This window comes from Heptranchias perlo, chromosome 9, assembly GCF_035084215.1.
Source record: "Heptranchias perlo isolate sHepPer1 chromosome 9, sHepPer1.hap1, whole genome shotgun sequence".
NCBI classification, from domain to species: domain Eukaryota; kingdom Metazoa; phylum Chordata; class Chondrichthyes; order Hexanchiformes; family Hexanchidae; genus Heptranchias; species Heptranchias perlo.
The window spans coordinates 57072786-57097160 of NC_090333.1; the positions used below are offsets into that span (position 1 = coordinate 57072786).

Below are 24375 nucleotides of genomic sequence, written 5' to 3' on the forward strand. Positions count from 1 at the left end.
GGGAAAAAAATTTCCCCTTCAGAGTGAGGCTGGAGACCACAAGGTAAGCAGCAGTTTTTTCTCTGTTTAAACTAATTGATGATTTCTGCAGCAGCAGGGCAGACCTGTGGCTTCAGTTGACTGCTGGTCAGGTGATTAACGCTGGAGTAATGTGACCACGGGTGCCCGTGCGCCTAAGAATCTGGGCACGATGTGATGACCCCCGACCCCCCCCCCCCCCCCCCCCCCCGATCGAGTGCAATTGGTGTAATCTCGCCTTTCCAACCTGGGGACGTGGCCAGTTTTGTAGACGGGGACTGGTTCGAGCGAAGGGACTGGTGAACTAATGTAAAAGATTGCGGATACTTGAGCATAAAGTAGATATGGTTGCAATTCACACTTGAAATTCTGCGATCTTTTGTGCTATTTGATTTGATTCCGCCCAGGTGAAGCTGTTATCTGGGCGGAAATAATGCGGAAACTCCAGGCTAGTATGTTTAAGAACATGCAATTGTCAAAGCTTAGCAATTTTTAATGTGACTCATACTGATGCCATAAAAATGCCTTCAAAGAAATAAAAAATACAGTGCAAGTTTCAGTGAGGATTAATTAAAAAAAATTGCAATAACACACCAGAAAAATTTGTTTCCTGCTGTGCCTGAAATTCTGGGCGTGATTTTACACCCCTTTTGAACCAGCGTAATTGCAAGAAACTCGTGTGTATGTCTCTTCGCCACACTTGGTGGTGGCTGCGGCTTCAGCTGTCTAAGCCCCAAGCTCTAAAATTCCCTCCCCAAACCTCTACACCTCTCCACTTCTCTCTTCCTTTTACTATGCTACTTAAAACCTACCTCTTTGACGAAGCATTTGGTCACCTGTCCTAATGTCTCCCTTTTTGGCTCGGTGTCAATTTTTGTCTGATTCCGCTCCTGTGAAGTGCCTTGGGATTTTTTACTAGGTTAAAGGTGCTATATAAATGCAAGTTGTTGTTTAGCATGTAGATGGAGGCATTATAAATGAGCAGGGATTGATCGATGGGCATTAAAGGTCAAGGAAATTTGGGTGCAGCATTATTACGTACGTAACACACTTACACCTGAGTTTACTCAATCTTTTATGTTGGGCATTTGTTTTATGCCTTGATTACATGTGTCTCTGGGTGCAAATACACAAGAAATTCCACCCTATGGAAGGTAATTAAACAAACCTAACCATGAGTTTGTAGTCTCCTCAGAGGTGAAGTATTCCAGTAGTCTGAGATCTAAGACTAAAAATATACAGGGGAAACAAATCAGTTTTATGATCTTCAAGTTTGATAGTCCAGCACATTCTATATATTTTGCTGGGGAACCATAAGTCATGACTGCAATGCATGGGTCCAAATGGTATTAGTTGTTATGCATTGATAGCACAGATATAACCATTGGAACAAACCATTCTTTAAAAAAAACTTTTACCCAATATTAAGAATTGTGGAGAAGAATTGTCACCATTAAGCACAGGGGAAGGGGAACACTGAAGAAAGATACAGGAAGAATTCAAGATAGATAGAAGTCTAATAGTAACATGACTACACAGGACCTTGTGACCTCTTACAGGTATTGGCTTGCAGAGGACCTATGATTTTTTTTTAGTCACTATTGGTTTTAGAACAAAGCTCTTAAAATCATGTTTACTCTTACCCCCGTCTTCCTGTAGGCATCTATATATTGTAGCAGACATAGCATTTATGATGGTAACAAGAACAACTTGCACTTATACAAATGTGCCAGGCATTCTAATTGATAAGATTTGATAATATTCTGTTGTAAAGGATCTGCATCTTAATGTTCCATCATTTTGGAGTGCAAACACATTGCTTTCTATTGCCTGACTTCACTAAGTATTAACCACAATTTTTTTTTTAACTTCCATGAACACTGAACACTTCATGCAAAGTACTTGCAATAAAATGTTGATACATGCATTTTGTTGCCATAACTCATAATTTATTTGCAGATGATTCTTCCACAATACTGAAGGCTAGCTGTGCACCTCTCTGGTGACAAAGGTATCTATATATCTGGCAGAAAGAAATGACATACAATTCTTGTCAACTGGAATTGAGTCTATAACATTGGAGAGTCAGTCTTGGTTTCCTGCTGCTGAGGCTCTGCCATTTTCTGTGTTTCTGTCACAGTAGTGGCCACTAAAGATTTCTGGATAACAGTTGACATGACATTAAGGAGATCAAAAGGCAGAGGTAAAATGACGGTAGATGTTTTCTTAGCAGAGAGTGTATGCAGTGTCTGGAGGTAGCGCAGCTGGACAGCAGTAGAAGATCCAGACATAATGTCCGCTGCAGTTTTCAGGGCTTCTGAGGCCTGCTTCTCAGCTTCAGCTGCAATCACCTGCAATTCATTTACAAGGGTTTAAGAGTTAGGCTCGCTATAAATCACTTCGATTGCAGAAATTCATGCTTTCCTTAGTTCTTAGGATGAAGGATACTTCATTAAATTGGTCCATCTGTAAGGTAAAAGGAATTCAGTCCAACTCTGATTCATACAAGAGACATATTTTGTTTCTAGAGAGACAAAAACGCCTCTAATTATTTTTCTTTTAAATATAGCTGCAAGGGGCCTTAAGGGAAAATTTGTTCCCAAATCTTTTAAGTGTTATAAATAGAAAGAGGGTACATGTTGGCATTTCTCAGTTCTCCTATTACCATGTTTTATGCTATCTTAAGGTGGCTTGGGAACAGAGAATTATTGTACAACCTCCAGTCCAGTGGTGACAACTTGTACAAGGAGTGCTGCCTACATTCCATTGTCCCCATTCATGTTACCAGAGTGGAACTTCATCATGCCACATGCTGAGATAAACCAACAAGTAGTGGTTATATGATGCCAAGCATGCATTTTAAAAGTCTGTAGATTGTAAGAGGCAGGAATCATTTAGGGGAGCTAAGAACTTCGAGATTTCAATGTTAGGTCCTGAGAAGGAATGAGTTAGAGTAGGAAAAGGTGCGATTGGCTGTGATTTCAACACAGTGAGGATGCACGGAAGAGGAAAAGCATGCCAGATGAAGTATTTGTATTTTACAAAGAACAAAACAGGAAACTTCACAGGAACAATGACTATGGTAGCACCTACAAAAAGGGTGACAAAGGATGATTGAGAGAGACCCTTTCAGCAGTTATAGTGGTCTTCATTGACTACCCAGTTTTTCCCAATCCCCATCTATAATAAATGGTTTGAAATGTTCTAATTTAATTCCAGTGTAGCTCTATAATATTACCATTCTCCCGATACAAACAAATTACTAATTTACATTGGGGGATAATTTTCCAAGTGAGCACTGGGAACCCTTGCAGTGGTGAGAATGTGGAACTCGCTACCACATGGAGTGATTAATGCGAACAGATGCCTTTAAGGGGAAGCTAGATAAGTATATGAGGGAGAAAGGAATAGAAGGATATGCTGATGGGGTAAGATGAAGTAAATAGAGTTGGAGGAGGCTCGTGTGGAACATAAACACCAGCATAGCCGAAAGGCTTGTTTTTGTGCTGTAAATTCTATTTGGCTCCTGTTCCTGTGTACCATGCACCTGATTTCAATGGATGTAAATTATTGGCAGTGCATCTACAATTTTCTGATGTGCAGTTGTAGCGGGTGAGTTTCTGTTATATTCTCCATATGAGTGGCATTACCATTACATCTTTGCTGCTCCTCCCATGATCATTGCTTCAGCTTCCTCTATGCTGCACCTCCATTTTGACTGCTGCTCTACCCTCGTCCCATAAACTTGTATCACCTCATTCTCTGAGCCAGAAATTGTAATGACAATTCCATTTATGATGAAATGACTGATGTTTTATATTTGAGCAGAATCAAGGTGATACTATTCTATTCAGAGTAGGGTGCAAAAGAGTATTGAAGGAGCACTTTTGAGGTATTGTGTATACATATATATGCAATTCTGTATTAAATGAACAGCTAGAATATTGAATGTTTTACGTAACAAGCTGGTGTTATATTTCAAATGATGTGACAATTTGGTAGAGCTGGGTATCCCAGTCAGTTGAGTACCAGTAGGTTCTGGGTTTAGATCCAAAATGGCTCGCTTATCTTTTCATTTTTCTGAATTAAGTAAAGTAGGTGCTTGCTATACTGTCATAGGATCTGTCTTTGGATACCCCGTTTTGTTTGGAAATACAAACAGGGATGGGTAACCCCACCCAATAGACATTTATCTCTAATGGAGGTGGAGTTCCATGACAATTCTACACCCCTCTCTCTCGCTCTCTTCAAGCAATGGCTCCAAGTTTAAAATGGTTTCCTTCTGTTTATGAATTAGACACAACTGATGAATTAACTTTGATGGTTTATGATCTCGTGTGATTAATTCAGCATTTCCTTACCTTGGCTTTGGCTTGTCTATTTGCCTCTGCTTCCACCGCTAATGAGTGCTGGAGTTCTGCTGGCAGGTGGACATCTTTACTGTGACCAGAGGTAGATAATCATGAACAGGATGTTATCCTTCACTACATCCGAAGCCATGAAATTTCAGTCCAATATTAACCTCAGTGTTTAAGAAAGAAATATAAATCTATCCTACCTTCAGATGGAACGCTACCGAAGTTTGAACATTCAGGTGATGTAACTTTTCCTAGCCTCTCTCCCTGCCATAATAGAATGTCTTTCATATTGTGTCATCTAGCAACCTGGCTGAAGATTGTTACCCAACTCAACTGAGTGTGCTTAAGTGGCCATGCTTCTCAGGGACAGTCATTATATTGAACTTTTCACAACAGAAGCTAATTTAACAAACAGTAAGTACAGATGTACGCCACTATCCCATGCATATCACCATGAATTCTGGCTCTGGGATTCACAGGAAAGCATAGGTGAAGGGCTCAGAGCAGCAGCATAATGTTCGCAAACTACTCATTCTTCAAACTGACCTCTGCTGTGAAAACCTGAACAGATTCACAGTGGATTGGACCCGTTTTATTTCTTGGGATGGGGTTTAACAGTGCAATCAGATGGAATTCCTCTTCTCAGCTGTGCTTCTTGTGGGGAATTACTCAGTGGAGACGAGGCACTTAACCACAAAGCAAAACATGAAAAAAAAAGTCAGATACAACTCAGGCTGTCCTTAAGAACCTCCTCGTGGTTGGCTACAGCTTGGTACATAAAGGTAACTTGACCCTGACCCTCTATGTGTCACAGTTGAGCTATGGTGCATACAGATTTTCAACTTAAATAAAAATTAATTGGAATTTAAAAAAAAAAGGGATTTAATTTTTAGAAAGAATATTTGAAGATATTGTAGGGTCTTATTCTGGAGTATTCTTTCAAACACAAAAATCAACAGAAATTGAAATCCACCCTTCCAAGAATAAAGACATTTTTGCAAATAGAAGAAAGGCAGACTTACATTTATATAGAGCCTTTCATGTTCTCAGGATATCCCAAAGCCCTTTGCAGCCAATTAATTACTTTTTAAACTGTACTTGTTCCATAGGCAGATTCAATAGTCAATTTGCACATAGCAAGTTTCCATAAACAGCAACAAGATAAGACCAGATAGTGAATGTTGGCCAGGACAAACCCCTGCTCTTCTTTGCAAAAGTGCCATGGGACCTTTTAGGTCCACCTGCAACAGGTAGATGGGGCCTCATTAATGCCTCCTTTAAAGATGATGCCTTTGTCAATGCAGCATTCCCTGATTACTAGTTAGTTTAGTTTATGTACTCAACTCCTGGAATGGGGCTTGAAACCACAACCTTCCAACTCAGAGGGAAGAGTGCTACCACTGAGTGAAGGCTGGCACTTGAAATTAATGATATTTATTTACGATTGATTTCTGAACATGATTCCATGGTGAATCTCCTCCTTTAAACCTACATTTCAGCATGTTCCACCTTGATTCCCCAGTTGCAAGTTACTGCATCCAGTGCTATCTGCAAAACAAAATGTAGCCATGATTAGATTAGAATTTATAATATATAAAATGACCAGTTTATTACGTAAGTATAGTGGCCAGGTGACTAGGACAGATGAATGGCAAGATCGTTGTATAATCTAGTACACTAGCATGGTCTCTCAAATCTACAATTCTGATATGGAGTCCATTTAGACTCCTTTCTCAATTTTCATTACTGAAATGTTGCAAGCATAACATATTTACCTGGATGTACTGTCGATAATCAGTGTCAATTTTTCATAGAATCATGGAAGCTCACAGCACAGAAGGAGGCCATTTGGCCTATCACGCCTGCGCCAGCTCTTTGAAAGTGCTATCTAATTCGTCCCACACCCCCACTCTTTCCTCATAGTCCTGCAAAATTTTCCTTTTCAAGTATATATCCAGTTCCCTCTTGAAAGTTACTATTGTACCACCCTTTCAGGCAGTGCATTCCAGATCATAACAACTCACTGGCGTTGTCCTGGTTCAGCTCCTTTCATTTCAACAGGGGTTAGCACTTTGGACTGAGATTTGACCTGGAGAAGCCTGCCGCTAGAAAAACACTGCCTGCTGGGTACTGCTCTTGGGCCAGTCCAGAGTAAATTGTATCCTCTGCTCAGAGTTCTGAAGATGTCATTTCTGCACTTTGCTGAATAAGACAGTGTCGGGGACATACTTGGCTTGATGAGAATGGACAAGTCGCCTCTCCTGAGTCATGTTGCTCTTCAATTGCTGAAGTCTGGCTGTTTTCACCACCTCATAGATTCTTTCCCGATATGAGAGATGAAGGATGTGATCAACTACGTTAAAAGTGGCAGCTTTTCTTTCTATTCTGACATGGCTAAAAATATATTTTGAATCAATCACAGTATAAACCAATTAATTTTAGCTGCAATGTGCCACCATATCAGGCAGCAGGGCCTTCCATGCATGCTTGGCCCTCAAATAATAAACTGACTTGGAACCTGGTAAATGGGAAACAACAAGCACAGGCTTTCAGCACACTTGCCCCTGCAGCAGAAAAGAAGCAAGATGAGGTTACCTGGAGTGAAGGAACAACTCAGGTTTATGGAATAAAGGAACTGTGAGAGGGAATGACAGAAGGGATTGAGGGAGAGAATAATCAAGAATTGAAAAAGGAATGGGGGGTAGTATACTTGTGCTAGTTGTAGTTAGTGATAATATCAATTTGTATGCTAAATCTTGTGGCTCCTTTTTGGTATATAGTTTCTTTGTCGAGCGCTTGAACTTTGAAAAGTTGGCCACACTTGATATAGTATGATTGTTTGCATGGCTGTTAATGATGCATAATCCAGTATACTGTCACAAGAACTGATGTGTGAGAAAGAAAATGATTTGATAGAGGAGCATAGCAACCATTTTAAGGAAACACACATTTTTAATGTTATAGTAATGTTATTAAAATCAAAAACGTATCGTACAGAAACCCATGGGGCTAAGCTTATGATTGCTTGCTGTACTCTAAGCCTTGTTCAACAATCAATCCCATGTATCACAGACCACAATGTCTGTATAATAACGTTACATTAATGTACAATTAAATACTGTTACATTTTATGATGTTGGCTTTAGCAACAACATAAAATGGCTTTCAAAAATGTTGCAGAAGTGTGAATTAATATGAGCTTTGTAGGAATCCTGAGTCCATAGATTGCCATTAACATTGCATTTTATCTAGAAGTTCTAGTATATTGGAGGGTCTACTGTATTGGAAAGCTACGGTATTAAACCAGAATGAAAAGTAGAAAATCTGTAGGAGTTTGTGGAGAAATCCTACCCTACCAATCTGCTCTCCCAGCTGAAGGAGGCTTTGTGAAGGCACAGGATCAAGTGGTACTACAATAACTTTCATTTATACAGTGTCTTTAATTTAGCAAACATTAAAGGGAGGATGCACACGATGTTAGAGTTGAAGAATTGAACAGCATAGAATGGCATGTATAGCTGGAGGAAATTGCAGAAATAGGATGGGCAAGGCTGTGGACTAATTTGTCAGTGAGGATGATTTTGAATTAAATTCATTGGGTGATGAAATAATCAATGGAGGTTAGTGAGGACAGCAGTGATGGGCAAGTGTAATATAGTGCTGAATAGACAGCACAGATTTGGACAATTTGGAGTTTGTATTGAATGGAGCTTGGGAGGTTGGTGAGGGCATTACAGAAGTCAAGGTAGCAAAAATATGGGTAAGATTTTCAACGTTGGTAGGGTGGAGGTAAGTGTCGAGCTGCATGATGTTGGAGATGGAAGCAGGTGGTCTTGGTGATGGATAGAATATGGAGTTTGGAGCACAGCTTGGGGTCAAATAGGATATCAAGATTGCACACTGTATGCTTCAGTATGAGTGAACAGGCAGGGAATGGGGATGGAGTGGAAGAAAGGGTACAGAGTTGTTGGCAGGAAGAGAATAGGTTGGCTTTGATCTTGGCAGTGATGAATTTGGAAGAGTTCTGGCTCATCCACAGGTTGATTTTGGACAAGAAATCTGGCTCGTGAAGGTTGTGGAGTTGAGGGCAGCGGTGGTGGTGGAAACGCAGAGCAGATTATTGATAGCATATATGTGGAAGCTTACTCCATGTCCACACATAATGTTGTAACATGTAAATGAGGAAAAGGAGGAGGCCAACGATGGAACCTTAGGGTATCCCTGAGATGGCTGTACAGGGGCTGGAGGAGAACCAAGCAAGGGTAGTTCCTTGGAGGTGGACCACGCAAAAGAAGCAGTGAATGAGGATGAAGTGGCCAACTGTGTCGAACATAACAGAGAGGCTGAGCAGGACAAGGATGGATAATGCACAACAGTTGCAGTCACAAAAGATTTCATTGGTGATTTGTCAGTGCTGAGGACAGAATGAAAGCTGAACTGAAGGGATTCGAATAGAACATTTTAGGAGAGGTGAATCTTCAGGTGGGTAGTGACAAAACATTCAAGAGAGGAAAGGGAGGTTAGGTAGGAGACAGTAGATGGAAACAGTCACGGTGAGGTTTTTTTGGGGGCGTGAATAGCAGTTTTGAAGAAGAGGGGAGGATAAATTGGGATAAATCCTAAACTTGGAAATGAAGCACCATTTTTATATACCTTGATTTCATCACCAATGTTTTTTCTTTCCAGGAGAATTTCATTGAAATTCCGATGTGCTAAGCTCCGTTTAATAATAGTTTGTACCAGCAGTAACACTGAGACAGAAGAGTTGGTGACACTTGTTAATGAGAGGGAGGCATTCTCTATCCGATAATAGCAGATGGCATTCACCTCAGCAGTCACCATGTCCTTGGATATAATCTGCAAAATAAATGCCAGTAACTTGAGTGTTAGAACTCCAGCTATTACAGTGGAGACCACTCGACATCAACTAAACACTAAGTGGAACCAATCAAATCCTGTTCAATACCAATAACTCTACATTTAGAAGTTATTCTTAAGGATCAGCAAATTTATTCTTAGTAGCTGAGCCATAAAAACCAGGAAGGTCCCAGGTTTGATGCCCAGTTTAATTCCAGAAGGTTCCAGTTTGATCTCTAGTCATGTGTTCATTTCAGTTGCAGCATTCTAATTGGATTGGGGTTCCCATTCCTTGTTGATATCAGGTGGCCCCTGCATGCATGTATGAATGTCCGGTAGGATTGAGAATGGCCATGATGCTCTATGCAGTCGAATAGCCTGCTTGATGCTCTTTCAGATGCTGATTGGTTTGACCTGCTGTGCATTTCCAACATTTTCTATTTTTATTGTGGATTTGAAGTTTTTCTTATTATCTCAACATAAAAGGAGGGGTGTGCCTGAGGTATATTTTGTTTCTGGTGAACCACTAATATTGCAACTGTATAACTAATAATCTGCAAAATTACACTTTCTTTTTCAATTTTGTGCCCCTTAAATAAAAAGTGACTTATGAAGGGAAGTTTTCAGCAAGGACACTTCCTGGAACAACCAGCAGCAAGTTGTTTTGAAATGTCTGCTGTGCAGCTAACTCATGCCACCCCACGTCCCATGGACTGCACACAGCTCTTCTGTTCCTGAGATGCAGCTCTTTCTCTGTATTCAAATCGCCTGCAATGCAACTCTCCCTATGTTATTGGCTGAACTGATACTGGTGTCATCTGCTGACTGTTGTCGATTGAGCAGTCACAGCAATTGTGCACAGCAATGTGGAGTGGTATCGAGAAGTGCAAAGAAGCATCACTCAGAGGGGAGCAACAGGGACTGGGAAATGGCATTCGTCGAGATGGGAACTTGTTCAGCAATGAGGAGTCAGGTGTGCATAATTAAAAAAAAAAATCCTGTGGCAAGTATTAGAACATAAGAAATAAGAGCAGGAGTAGGCCATAAGGCCTCTCAAGCCTGCTCCGCCATTCAATAAGATCATGACTGATCTTCGACCTCAACTCCACTTTCCTCCCCGATCCCCATATCCCTTGATTCCCCTAGAGTCCAAAAATCTATCTGTCTCAGCCTTGAATATACTCAATGACCCAACATCCACAACCCTCTGGGGTAGAAAATTCAAAAGATTCACAATCCTCTGTGTGAAGAAATTCCTCCTAATCTCAGTCTTAAATGGCCGACCCCTTATCCTGTGACAATGCCCTCTAGTTCTAGATTCTCCATCCTCTATCCTGTCAAATCCCCTCAGAATCTTATATGTTTCAATGAGATCTTCTCATTCTTCTAAACTCCAGAGAGTATAGGCCCATTCTACTCAACCTCTCCATATAGGACAACCCTCTCATCCCAGGAATTAATGTAGTGAACCTTTGTTGCACCGCCTCTAAGGCAAGTATACCCTTCCTTAGATAAGGAGACCAAAACTGTACACAGTACTCCAGGTGAGGTCTCACCAAAGCTCCGTACAATTGTCGTAAGACTTCCTTACTCTCGTACTCTAACCCCCTTGTAATAAAGGCTAACATGCCATTTGCCTTCCTAAATGCTTGCTGTGCCTGCATGCTAACTTTTTGTGTTTCTTGTACCAGGACACCCAAGTATCTCTGGACATCAACATTTAATAGTTTCTCACCATTTAAAAAATATTCTGTTTTTCTATTCTTCCTACCAGAGTGAATAATCTCACTTTTCCCCACATTATACTCCATCTGCCACCTTCTTGCCCACTCACTTAACCTGTCTATATCACTTTGCAGACTCTTTGTGTCCTCCTCACAGATTACTTTCCCACCTAGCTTTACATTGTCAGCAAACTTGGATACATTACACTCAGTCCCTTCATCCAAGCCATTAACATAGATTGTAAATAGCTGAGGGCCAAGCACTGATCCTTGCGGTACCCCACTTGTTAAAGCCTGCCAACCTGAAAATGACCCATTTATCCATACTCTCTGTTTTCTGTCTGTTAACCAATCCTCTATCCATGCTAATATGTTACCCGCAACCCAATGAGCCCTTATCTTGTGTAACAACCTTTTATGTGGCACCAAATATACTGCATCCACTTGTTCCTCTTTATCTACGCTGCTAGTTACATCCTCAAAAACTCTAATAAATGTGTCAAACATGATTTCCCTTTCATAAAACCATGTTGACTCTGCCTAATCATATTATGATATTCTAAGTGCCCTTTTACCACTTCCTTAATAATGGATTCCAGCATTTTCCTGACGATTGATGTCAGGCTAACTGGCCTATAGTTCCCTGTTTTCTCACTCCTTCCTTTCTTGACTAGCGGGGTTACATTTGCTACCTTCCAATCCAAGGGGACTGTTCTAGAATCTAGGGAATTTTGAAAGATCATAACCAATGCATCCACTATCTCTGCAGCCACCTCTTTTCGAACCCTAGGATGAAAGCCATCAGGTCCAGGGGATTTATCGGCTTTTAGTCCCATTAATTTCTCAAATACTTTTTCTCTACGGATAATAATTACTTTAAGTTCCTCACTCTCATTAACCCCTTAGTTCCCCAATATTTCTGTTATGCTTTTTGTGTCTTCTACTGTGAAGACAGATACAAAATATTTGTTTAATGCATCTGCCATTTCCTGATTCCCCATTATAATTAGGGGGGAGAAGGGCATTTTTATTGACACCAATTTGAATAATGATACAAGTGTAGAACTGAACCTAGAGAAGATTTAAGAGAGAATGCATGTGGCGGCATGTGCAAGATCATTATACATGTGACAAGGGATCTATGTTACGATCCCCAGGCCATGCTATCATTTAATTAAATATTGGGAAGTGAAAGTGTCCTCTTAATTGAAGAAGACATGAGATCCATTTATAGGAGTGTTCAGTGACATTGAGTCCAAGACAATATCATTTGTAGACCCATGATATTTGTTAACAGCTGACTGCATATTTTAAATGTAAGGAGTCTTACAACACCAGGTTACAGTCCAACAGCTTTATTTGAAATCACAAGCTTTCGGAGCTTTCCTCCTTCGTCAGGTGAGGAATCATGTTTGACAAATTTATTAGAGTTTTTGAGGATGTAACTAGCAGCGTAGATAAAGAGGAACAAGTGGATGCAGTATATTTGACGAAGGAGGAAAGCTCCGAAAGCTTGTGATTTCAAATAAAGCTGTTGGACTATAACCAGGTGTTGTACGACTCCTTACATTTGTCCACCCTAGTCCATCACCGGCATCTCCACATCATGCATATTTTAATGTAGCTCTCATCTGCTTCAGGCTGGTGCTTCCTGCCCCTGCATTTCTTCTACCAGAAATGCATGCAATGCATAAGTGGGCAGACACCTGATGTAAAATTGGGTGAATGCAAGCAGAAAATAGATTTTATTTTATCAGGAGAATCTGATTAAATGCAATTTGTTTAATCCCACCAATGTTTCAGTTGTCAAGCTGCAGCTTTGCTTAGAGAGGTAGATGAACATAACAATATGTTAGGTAAGAGAAGAACCACTGGTCCATTTAGCCTGTCAAACCAATTATTCTCTCATGACCCTGTAAAAAATCTCTATCATTTACAAAATGTAATAACTATGAATCCCTTCAGATGCCAGGAAGTTGTCTATTTCCTTTTTGAAACCACTTAAAGTTCCTTGTTCAACCACTTGCACTGACAGTTTATTTCAGATGCTGATAACTCTTCAGCTAAAGAAATAGGTAGCTCAGCTCCTGCATTGTCTGGGGGCCTATGCTTTATTCACCACGTTTTTAACATCTCTGCCTTTTGTGTACTTACTTCATGAAATGGAATTTCCAAGGTTTTGACACGAAGATCCACTTTGTGATAAGTGTCCAGACATGGCATGAAGAAGAAGAGACCTAGAATGAGAACCAATGAAGGACCATTAAAAAAAAAATCTCCCTGTTTCACTGATCTTTTGAATCAGTAGTGCAGCACTTTTCGATTACTTGAAGAGAAACCCAAGTAATATTGCCAATTAATCTTAGCATAAATTTACAGATCCCATGCTCCCAGTAGGGTTCTACCTTTAAAAGAGGCATGGGTTGAAGATACAGCTACAACATTGTAGCAACAAGTATTCAACCTGCACTCCCTTCATGTCCAATCGCCCACTGGGAGCAGGGGATCAGTGAATTTACACTTTTATCCAATGGATTAACAGTCATTGAGAAATATTACAGCTGCCTTTACATGGCCCTCTGTCAGTTCCCTGAATACTGGGGTGCACTCCCCTAAAAGAGGAGGGCCTTGTTGATTGTCCCATGGGACCAGTCTTTGCTCAGCCCTACCTCACCACCACCTCCCTCGACCCCTCCACTGTCTCTGATTTGTTACACTGCTTGTCCAAAAATTTCCTCCAATTAAATATTGGGAAGACTGAAGACAATGGGCCCGATATTAGCAGGGCGGCGGGTTCTCAGCGGGGGGTCGACTGGGTGCGTGGGTATCGCACCCGGTGAAATCAGTGTGCTCCGCACGGAATCGCAGGCTAATTGGAGCCACTTACCTGTGTTTCCGGGTTTCCCGCTGGTAAGCTGCGCGGCGGGCGGACTGCGCATGCGCAGCAAGGTCTGTCAGCTGGAGGAGCCCTATTTAAAGGGGCAGTCCAGCAATTCTCCTCCTGCAGCAAACAACCAATGCTGAACCATGGAGCAGGCCAGAGGGAAGGCTGTCCCAAGATTTTCAGACTCCTCACTCCAGGTGCTGCTGGATGGGGTGAGGAGGAGGAGGGAAATCCTTTTACCGTCTGATGGGAGGAAGTGTCGTCCCTCCACCACCAAGAAAGCCTGGCTGGAGGTGGCCGAGGAGGTCACCAGCAGCGGAAATGTGCCACGAACCTGGGTCCAGTGCAGGAAGAGATTTAATGACCTAACCAGGTCAGCCAAAGTGAGTATACTTACGCATTCTCCCACATCACCTGCACCACCACACAACTCCTTCTGCACTGCCACCACAACGCTCTCGCATCACTTCTCACATCCACTCAACTATCATCCTCACCTTGCCTGCACGTACTCACTGCACCTGTCCCCATTCGAACACTACCACGCAACCCAATCCTCATACAATATCATGGCTATGTTGCACACGCACCCTCCCATGCATCTCCCTCACGCTCAACCCCACCCACACCAATGCATGCAGCAGCTCACCATGCAACCATCACTCAATCACGCCTCTGTGTTTTGCCTTGATAGGAGAAGAGATGCCAGAATGCCCGGGAGAGGGCACGGACTGGAGGGGGCCCGCCACACCAGGTGGCACTAATAGACGCAGAGCAGCAGGCATTGGACATCAGCCGCACGTTGGAGTGCCTGTCCGTGGCGGATGCCGAGGCTGGGATTGCACAAGTGGCCGGTGACAGAAAGCTAACACTCAGCACTCATGATAGCGATTGATCTTAGCATCACTTGTCATCTGCAGCACCTCAACATCTGTCCACATGCCTAATATTGCTTTCTGTTCTCTTTCAGTGCCATCTGCGAGCGCCGTGACCGTGGAGGGCGATTCCTCAGAGGACCTGCCGGCCTCTGAGGGTCCATCATCACCTCTGAGCCATGCATCCACCAGTGCAGATACACACACCTCGGTGGGTCCCCGTCCTCACTTAGTTGGGCTTGCACATGGTGAGTCACCACGCACATGTGAGCACGAGCAGACCCTGGTGGCAGGGGCAGCCGTGGAGAGTCCGCGTCGGTGGGAGCACTCTTCTCCAGGCTCTGCTCAGCTGGACCCAGATGCTGAACCCTGGGGGCCAGCCGTGAAAAGGAGAGTCGTCGAGGGGCAGCAGCACATTGCCGAGGTACTGGAACAGGTGCCACGCGCACGCTCCACAATCACGCAAAGGATGGAGGAGTCCAACTCCAGCATGAGGGGAATGGTGGCACAGGTACAGGAGGGTATCTCCGAGATAGTGTCGCAGAGACGTGAAGGCATCTCTGAGATAGTGTCGCAGGTAGGTGCGATGGAGGAAAGGTTAGCCACCCTCGAGCGTCAAGCACGGCTCAACTATGAGTGCATTTAGGCCCTGACAACGGCCGTTCGGATTCAGGGTGAGCAACATTCTGCTTCCTTGAACAGGCTGACAGATACTTTACAAGTGGCCTTCCAAGGCCTCACACAAGTCCTCCAAACCGCCGTCCAGCAGGGTGGAAGGAGTGATGTGGGCCTGGGCCAGGAGAGGGATGATGGTGAAAGGGGACATGGAAGTGGGGACGCCACTCAAGGCGCTCCCATGTCTCTCCCGTTGCCCCCCTCTTAACCAGTACCCGCAATGCTGCCCCCTCTCCAGGTGGCTGAGTCTGCCCCTGCACAGTTGCAGGTGGAGCAGTCTTTGGAGGGGCCCTCACAGGCACCGAAACCCAGAGGGCGTCGGCCCAAAGCATCTCATCGGTCAGGGCCTGGACAAGAGCAACCTGCCATTACCTCTGCTGAAACCACAGGGATAGCACAACGTAGGGGCTCCCGGAAACGCAAGGCGAAGGTTTTGTGAGCACAAAGGGAATGCACAAGGGTGTCTGACGATTTGTCATACTTTTTATTTATATTTGTTTTCTTTCACATGCACAATAAATATTATTATTATCACCACTACTGTCACGTCTTGTCCATTCCTGACTGGCTTGTGGAATAGGTTCCTTTCATGGGGTTCACCATGAACACGCACACTTGATGCCACCCATTGTGTCACTACAGAGTGAGTGTAGGCGTATTTGCAGGGCTCTTTTGTGCAGATGACTGAGAGACGTCGGCGATGTCCCCGGTGGCACCCTGGAAAGATGCGGAGGAGAAGTTGTTGAGGGCAGTGGTGACTTTGACAGCGACAGGTAAGGAGATGGTGCTCGGGCCAGCCGGGAGCAGCTCGGCATGAAGGAGGCTGCAGATGTCCACGACTACATGTTGAATGACTCTGAGCCTCCGTGTGCACTGCTGCTCAGAGAGGTCCAGGAAGCTGAGCCTCGGTCTGTAGACCCTGTGGCGAGGGTAGTGCCCTCTGCGACGCATCTCTCTCTGCGGTTGCCCTCCCTCCAGCTGTGCAGGTGGATGTGTCACAGCACTGTGTTGTGGAGCTCCATGTGTCAGAGGTGGACGGTGTGGCCGGCGAGGCTGGTGATGCTGTTCCCCCTCCGAGGAGGTCATGACTGCAGCTACGTCGGCCCCCATCCAGAAGATGCACATTTGAGGGGGTCCGCAAGGTAGGTAAATGTGTCTGGACACCGGGGTAAGTGTGCAGGATTGTGAATTTTACTGCTAGGAGGAGGGTGGTGGAGGCCAAACTTTGTCCAAAGTGACAGAGTGGCCTCCTGCAATAAGTGAGGGTCTCCCCCCCCCAACCTGTCAAATTGACCTTTGCAGCTGCCACAGGCTGATGGTTGCAACACGTCCATTTGAACTGGGAGTGTTTCCCCAGTATGGGAAACAGTCTCAGTTAATTTCAAAATCCCAGCCCTGCTAAAATATCAGGTCAATCAGGTCTGTAAACGACCTGAAGTACCTGTTTAAGTACTTTAAGTGGCATCCCGCTGGCTTTATTTGCCGGCGGGAGTCCCACGTGCGGGGGCTGCGCGCACATGTCAGCGCGTCACTGGGGAAACCGGAAGTGGGCGGGTTGGAGCCGGGCTTCAGACTCGCCCCGGGAATCCTCGATATTTGCAGCCCCCCCGCCATGAACGCACCCGATCGGGGGTGCGAAAATCGAGCCCAATGTCTTCAATCCCGCCACAACCTCCCTTCCCTACTCACCGACTCCATCCCTCTCCCTGGCCATTATCTGAGGCTGAACTAGACCATTTGCAACCTTGGTGTCCTATTTGACCCTGAGATGAGCTTCCGACCACATATCTGCTCCATCACCAAGACCACTTACTTCCACCTCCGTAACATTGCCTGTCTCCGCCCCTGCCTCAGCTCATCTGCTGCTGAAACCCTCATCCATGCCTTTGTTACCTCTAGACTTGACAATTCCAATGGTCTCCTGGTTGGCCTCCCATCTTCCACCCTCCATAAACATGAGCCCATCCAAAACTCTGCTGCCTGTATCTTAAATTGCACCAAGTCCCATTCACTCATCACCCCTGTGCTCGTCGACCAACATTGGATTCCAGTCCAGGAATGCCAGGATTTTAAAATTCTCATCCTTGTTCTCAAATCCCTCCATGGCCTCGCCCCTCTCTATTTCTGTAACCTCCCCCAGCCCGACAACCCTCCGAGATCTCTGCGCTCCTCCAATTTTTGCCTCTTGTGCAGCCCCGATTTTAATCGCTCCACTATTGGTGGCCGTGCCTACAGCTGCCTCGGCCCTAAGCTCTAGAATTCCCTCCCTAAACCTCTCTGCTTCTCCAACTCTCCTTCTTTAAGACGCTCCTTAAAACCCATCTCTTTGACCAAGTTTTTGGTCACCTGTCCTAATATCTCCTTATGTGGCTCAGCGTCAAATTTTGTTTGATAATCACTCCTGTGAAGCGCTTTCGGACATTTTACTACGTTAAAGGCGCTATATAAATTCAAGTTGCTGTTGCTAAATCCTACTAAAACTGACTCAGTTTAAAATAATATCACTCCCACTTATCTATGCCTATTAAAATCTAGATGTCCACTTAAAATCCAGAGATAAATTGATTTTATCAAAATGCATTCTAGTGGACACCTAAAATTGGCAAGTTACAATGCTTCGTGTAGTAATGCCAGATCCTAAGGACTCACTGAATTATGCGCGCAGAACCAGTTTTAAATTCGTTCAATCTAATCCCAGTTTCCCCTCTCCAGTAATCTGACAGCAGGAATGGAGAAAAACCTACTTTCCAACCACCTTAATGAGTATGACTGTGCTACCACCGTTGACGGCATAGCTGTATGTTTCTAGTGGGAGGGTTTTTACATTTCCGTCACTGTAAGAGACAGATAAGGAAATGGGGTCTAATTCTATCAGGATTTATATGCTTTTAATGATTTTTCTCGTATAGAATCAATATCCAGAATGGTTGAACGGATGGAAATATGATCACAGGAAGAGTTAAGATTTGAGAAAATGCAGTCCGGCCCATTGAAGTTTATCCCTGAGCTCCAATATATATGATTCAAATCGTGCACGCCCTCATGGATCCTCTGGCTAACACCAGTGGTTCCTACAGTGGAAGGGAGTTGAGGTGTGCTGTGCAAAACAGCAATTCAACCTCCACCTCCTTCAGTCAGCTGCAGATTATTAAAAATATTTGTTTTTGGGATGCGGGCACCATTGGCAATTATTGACTATCCCTAAAATTAAAAGCAAAATACTGTGGATGCTGGAAATCTGAAATAAAAACAGAAAATGCTGGAAATACTCAACAAGTGAGGCAGCATCTGTGGTGAAAGAAACAGAGTTAACGTTTCAGGGCGATGATCTTTCGTCAGAACTGGAGAATTGACTTGTTGCCCTGAGAAGGTGATAGTGGTTCTTCTCCTTGAAATTCTGTACACCGAAACTGAGGTGCTGGCTGATAATTCATTGTATGATGCTTCCTCTTTTAAAAGCCAGTATCATCAAGGCAAAATGCCTAAACTTCATCTTGTTTAGAAACAAAAGGTGCCGTGATATGATTGACATCAATGTGTCACCAACCGAATGTGCCACTGAGTGTTAATTATTTGGTTTTGATACAACCAAAGATTAAAAATAAACTAGGTACATTGAAAATCTTTGTCCTGAAGTGGACATACTTCCATGGGAGGCATCAGTGCAGCTGGCAATGGTGACATGCTGGCAGAGCACACTGTTCCTGGCCATTAACAGGAACTGAGTCTGCTTGAAACAATTGCATTGACACAGGACAATTAGTAAAAGGAAATTGCCCATTCATCCAACATTGACATTTAGTTTTGTCCTTTTCTGTTATGGCTAACATCTGTAAAATAAATTCAGCTATGTATATCACATACATATGACCTTCTGTCATTTGTGACAGACAACTCCTAATGTGACTGGAGCGAGGCAGCTTTATATCTACAGTAATCTTAATGTATAGACACCTACCAGGACCCCTGGCTCTCCCTGGTAGCAGTCGTCCCAGTCTGAATATCACAGCACGCTCGTATTCTTGGACTATCTGCACCACAAAAGAAAGGATGTTTATCACACTAGAGAGTATTAGTTACTGGCATATAATCCAGCCATTTCATGTTCAGCAAATCACAAGATTTCCACAATATTCGCTCCCTTTTAGATGCTGACTACAATGTTTCCAATATTTTCTGTTTTTATATCAGTTTTCTTCTCTCTGGGATGCTAATGTTTGGTTCATGTGTAGCACTCCATAATGCGGCGTACAGCTTAGGAATTACTGAATGCACCCAACCCAGGCAAATGATGACCACCACTTAGACTTAAACTCTACTGACTTACTAGTTGAGAGTCAAGTGCTCAACCCCTAGAGATACCTTGCGACACACGCAACCAGTTCTCCCAAAAATGCAGTTTGCAGTCCTTTGATAGCAACGTACTTGCCTTAACACAGAACCAGACAGAGACTGGGAATGAGAGAAGGACCAGCAGTAAAGAGAGGAATGTAAGAATACACTCGCAGATTCCTGGACTTTGGTGCTTGATACCTGATTAAAAAGAGCAGACAGGCATATCAAATTATTTTCACTACAGTCTCTTTCCATTGAAGTGAAACTATACCTATCTTAAACATCATGCAAGAGTTATCAGCCAAGTTTCCTGTATTATGCTCTATTTGTCCTTTTTTTTTTCTCCCCAAATTTGTTCTCTCCTTTCCTGACTCTTATTGGGGTACAGTTCTTTGGGTATTAACAATCCTCCAATACATTACTTAAGGTGTCATTTCATATGTGAAGTTACTCAGTCACTGTTAGAAGGCTATCTTACCATGCGAGGCTTCAGGATGATTAGATAGTGAACATATCTTTGGAATTCTCTATCCCAGAGGGCTGTGGAAGCTGAGTCGTTGAGTATATTCAAGGCTGAGAAAGATAAATTTTTGGACTCTAGGGGAATCAAGGGATATGGGGATCGGGCAGGAAAGTGGAGTTGAGGTTGAAGATCAGCCATGATCTGATTGAATGGCGGAGCAGGCTCGAGGGGCCGTATGGCCTACTCTTGCTCCTACTTCTTATGTTCTTAGAAACATAGGAAATAGGAGCAAGAGTAGGCCATTCAGCCCTTTGGGCCTGCTCCGCCATTCAAAATGATCATGGCTGATTGTCTAACTCAGTACCCTGTTCCTGCTTTTTCCCCATATCCCTTGATCCCTTTAGCATTAAGAAATATATCTATCTCCTTCTTGAATACCTTCTTATGATTGGAACTCATAGGTTGATTTTTTCCCTATCTGTAGTCTGGGGCAGAACCCATTTACAGCACAGTTACTGCTGCCCCATTTGAGATCAACTAACTCAGCACAAGCCAGTGATCAAATCAGGGAGCTTCCTAGTATGAATGGCTCAATACCATCACTGTTGTTCCATCTACTTCTGAGCTATTAAGGGTGCTCTCCGTGTTTCCATTCTGGCAAAATATTTTTCTCAACAATAAAGGAGACAATTGCTTCTCCTTCCTGTTCTGTATATTTGGAAAGGATATTGTTTGTAGGCAACTTGTAATTTGTAGATGTGTTTATAAAACGTTACAGAAACATTGGCCCTGATATTGACGGGGAGTGGGGGAGTTGTAACGGCTGGGAAACCTGGAAATATGGGTTTCCTGGAGGTCCTGCCGAATTTAACGGCAGAATGTGATTTAAATTTTTGGACTCCGTGGAGAGATTATGGGTCGGGGGTGGGGGGTACATGGGGGGTGGGCGTGGATAGATTGGAGAGGCGGGAGTGGGTGTGGAGAGATGGATTGAAGGCCAGAGAGATCGGTGGGGGGGCTGTGGATAAATCTGGCGGGGGCCAGAGATATCAGGGCGAGGGGGCCATGGGTAGATCGCGGGGGTCCAAGCGCGGAGGTGGGGGGGGATCAGGTACGCTTGAGGGGTTGGGGAGAAGCACTCCTGCTCCTCCTGGCCCACAAACAGAGCTGGAAAAGCACTTACCTGCTGTATCCAGCCCTTCTCGCCTCCCTTTAGCTGCTGGGTTTCCTGAGCGCTGGGAAACCCGGCCCGCAGCTGTTAACGTTGAAACAGAGGTAAAATTTGAGACATACAGCGGCATTAAAATATTTAAATTAGGGACCCACCTCTGGAGAGCAAGTTAGTTGCCCGCCTCCGTTAAAACCGGAAGTGGGCAGGTTGGGGGTTGGGTTTCCCATTTTTGAATTTTTAACCCGCCTCTCTCCCACCCATCATGGGGATTAAAATTCTCCCATTGTCTCATTCAAAAAATACCAAATGCTAATAATTATATGAGCCAAATTTCAGAGCTTTATAGTGCAAGTACAGAGCAGAAGCCAACCATCGCCATTACTTTACATAGAGGATGATTAATGTACAGAATGGATTGCTCAGGAAGGCAATGGAGACAGTACCAACAAATTCAAAAGAGGACTGAAAGATATTTAGCACAGGAAAGAACTGAAGGATATGAGGGCTGAAGCAGTTCTTCAAACTTTGGGATAGGCCAAATGGACTCAATTGTCTCTGATCCTGTACATTCCGATCTTCCACTGTAATGATTCACCATTATTAGAATGCTTTGTATGAAGGAGAAGCAATGGAACCCTGATGACCAAAAATTTAAACAGATTAGGTCACAAAGTACCAACACTTGGATCAGATCAGAACGGCAAGGAGTGTTTTTAGAATAAACTAATAAAATGTAAAAACTGTTTGCATTTTTATTGAGATTTCTTAATGAAAGGCTAAGGCCCATCTCATGGGACTCTGCCACAATTAGGAGAGAAGTGAGGTGGTGGCAGTGGTCGCAGTTAGATGAAGCCAAGCCAGGGTTTTAAAAACCTGTAGATTGTAGCAGGAAAGGAAACTAAGGGAGGTAAGAAGATTCGCAGTTTTGAGGCCCTCAATTCTATTCTGAAAGATTACTGCATAGTCAGAGGTCCTGTCTTTTGGATGAGAGGTTAAACTATGGCCCTGTCTACCTATTCCTGTGGTACAAGTGGACACTAAAGACTTCAAGGCACTTTTTAAAGAAGAGTAGAGAGTTGTCCACGTGTCCTGGCCAACATTTCTGTCTCAAGCAATGTCACCAAAAACATGTTAACTGGTTATTCATCAAATGACTGTCCGTGGGATCTTGCCATGTACAAATTAGCTGTCAAATGTGGCTGCACAGTAGCAGTTGTGGCACTCTAAAATAATTAATTGTACCTGAAATGATTGGCATATTTCTGAGAGACTTAAGAAATAGGAACAGGAGTAGGCTATACGGCTCCTCGAGCCTGCTCCGCCATTCAATAAGATCGTGGCTGATAAAGTACTATATAAATACAAGTGTTAATTTAAAATAGAGAAAGGAAAGAAAAGTTGTAACGGAGAAAGAGAGACTGAAAGTAAAAAAGATCACCTATCAGCCTGCAAACATTTTTCATATCCTGTATAGAAGTGCAAAATAGGATTTATAGTTCCAGTGATAAAATACACCTTAGGTAAAGACAAATTTAAAAATCTATAACTTAAAGGTTTATCTGAAAGTAATTATAATTTAAAGGGAAGGATATTCAACAGTGGAGCTATTGCAATTTTAAGCACTTCCATCTATTAAAAAACAACTTAAACATAATTTTTTTTTATTTGTTCATGGGATGTGTGCGTCGCTGGCAAGACCAGCATTTATTGCCATCCCTAATCGCCCTTGAGAAGGTGGTGGTGAGCTGCCTTCTTGAACCGCTGCAGTCCGTGTGGTAAATATTACTAACTAATGTGAAATATTAGTAACTAATACTACACCACAACCACCGTCTTAACCTGATATTTTAAGTCAAGTGCACAGATGTAAGTGGAGGAGACATAATATCCTGAGCTTTTAAGGGTTCCTCAGTTGTCCTGTAATCAGAACTAACACTAATAGGATAATAATGAATTCCATGGGCTGACAGAATGGGAATATATTTGCTCCACTGGAGAACTAGTGAGAATCTACAGAGCAGTCCTTAAAGAAATAGACCAGGGAGCAGTCTGCAAGAATGTGAATCAGAACCTAACCTTTATCCTTTCATTATTTCCTCATATTAAAAAAAAGAGAAAAAAGTGATGTCTTCACACGTGTATAATGGGAGGTCATTGTACATATTCATGTTTTCTAGTACAGAGTTGGATAGAGGCCACCCTCTCGTAGGAGACCAAAAAGAGGGGAACTAACTTTAAATAAACAATCTTCGTGAACCCGGCTGCTGGGCATTAAGGAGAGTAGTCAGGTAATATATATTTTTATACAATATTTTTTACCTTAAAGTGCCCTTTACAGTTGTTGGATGAAAAATTTGGTGCACCAAAAAAGGCTGCTGGGTTGTACCATTTGATAATAACTACATTTAATTCTTGCATTAGACAACCATTCTCAATTTGAATATGATACAAGAGCCTTGTGGACTCGTAGTGCAAAGGATTGAAAATAACACGTAAAGGGCAAACATCTTTTGTTGGGGGAAGGGGAAAGACACAAAATCTAGTTCTGACCCAACAATTTTTTTGTTATTTTTAAAGTACAATCCATTGCTCTTCTCCACCCCCCACCCCCCCACCAACTTACCTTCCTCGTGTGTTTCCATTTCAATCAGGGCAATGCACTCCTCGTCCTCATTCTCATCTGAGCTCACTACATCGTCCACATCCACTACGGTGGAGCTAGTCACCTTTCCATCAGCGCTGAGGGTGCTCTCTAGCTGTATCTTCTCGTTTCTCCCTGTTTTCCTCTTTGAGTCCTGTTTCGCTGTGTTTCTCACTAGGATAGTTTTGCCCTTGTTCATACTGGAGCTCCTTCTGCTGTTTCTCATGTCATTGTTTTGCACGCTTTTTTCCCCAGTGGAAAAATTTTTGTGTCTTTTTTGTGAATTCTTTGAGGATCGGGATAAAGTCCTGGAGTTCCTTTCCATTCTTCTTACAGATCCACTGGTCGAAAGCTTACCCTCTGTGAAAATTAAA

At 43.2% G+C, this 24375-nt stretch overlaps 1 protein-coding gene across 2 annotated transcripts; it reads right to left on the reverse strand.

Moving 5' to 3' along the window:
* Positions 1–241: 241 nt before the first annotated feature.
* LOC137325420 (podocin-like) lies at positions 242–24375 on the reverse strand. 2 transcript variants are annotated; one of them, XM_067990518.1, is made up of 8 exons: positions 23984–24375; positions 19821–19924; positions 19350–19422; positions 13112–13194; positions 9030–9233; positions 5869–5924; positions 4380–4458; positions 242–2369 (listed from the first exon to the last, which is right to left on the reverse strand). In XM_067990518.1, the coding sequence occupies exons 1-8, from the start codon at positions 24324–24326 to the stop codon at positions 2088–2090; spliced, it is 1224 nt and encodes a 407-aa protein (XP_067846619.1). In that variant the 5' UTR covers positions 24327–24375; the 3' UTR covers positions 242–2087. The 2 variants fall into 2 exon arrangements, with proteins under 2 accessions (XP_067846619.1, XP_067846620.1); XM_067990519.1 differs by lacking the exon at positions 242–2369 and adding an exon at positions 2376–2484.

Excerpts from the sequence above, each read along its gene's own strand:
- LOC137325420 (XM_067990518.1), bottom strand. The coding sequence starts at position 24,326 with ATGGAAAGGAACTCCAGGACTTTATCCCGATCCTCAAAGAATTCACAA. Across the intron at positions 19,423-19,820 it reads CTGTCTGGTTCTGTGTTAAG|ATAGTCCAAGAATACGAGCG; the intron begins GCAAGTACGTTG and ends TTTGTGGTGCAG. Across the intron at positions 2,370-4,379 it reads ATAGACAAGCCAAAGCCAAG|GTGATTGCAGCTGAAGCTGA; the intron begins GTAAGGAAATGC and ends AATGAATTGCAG.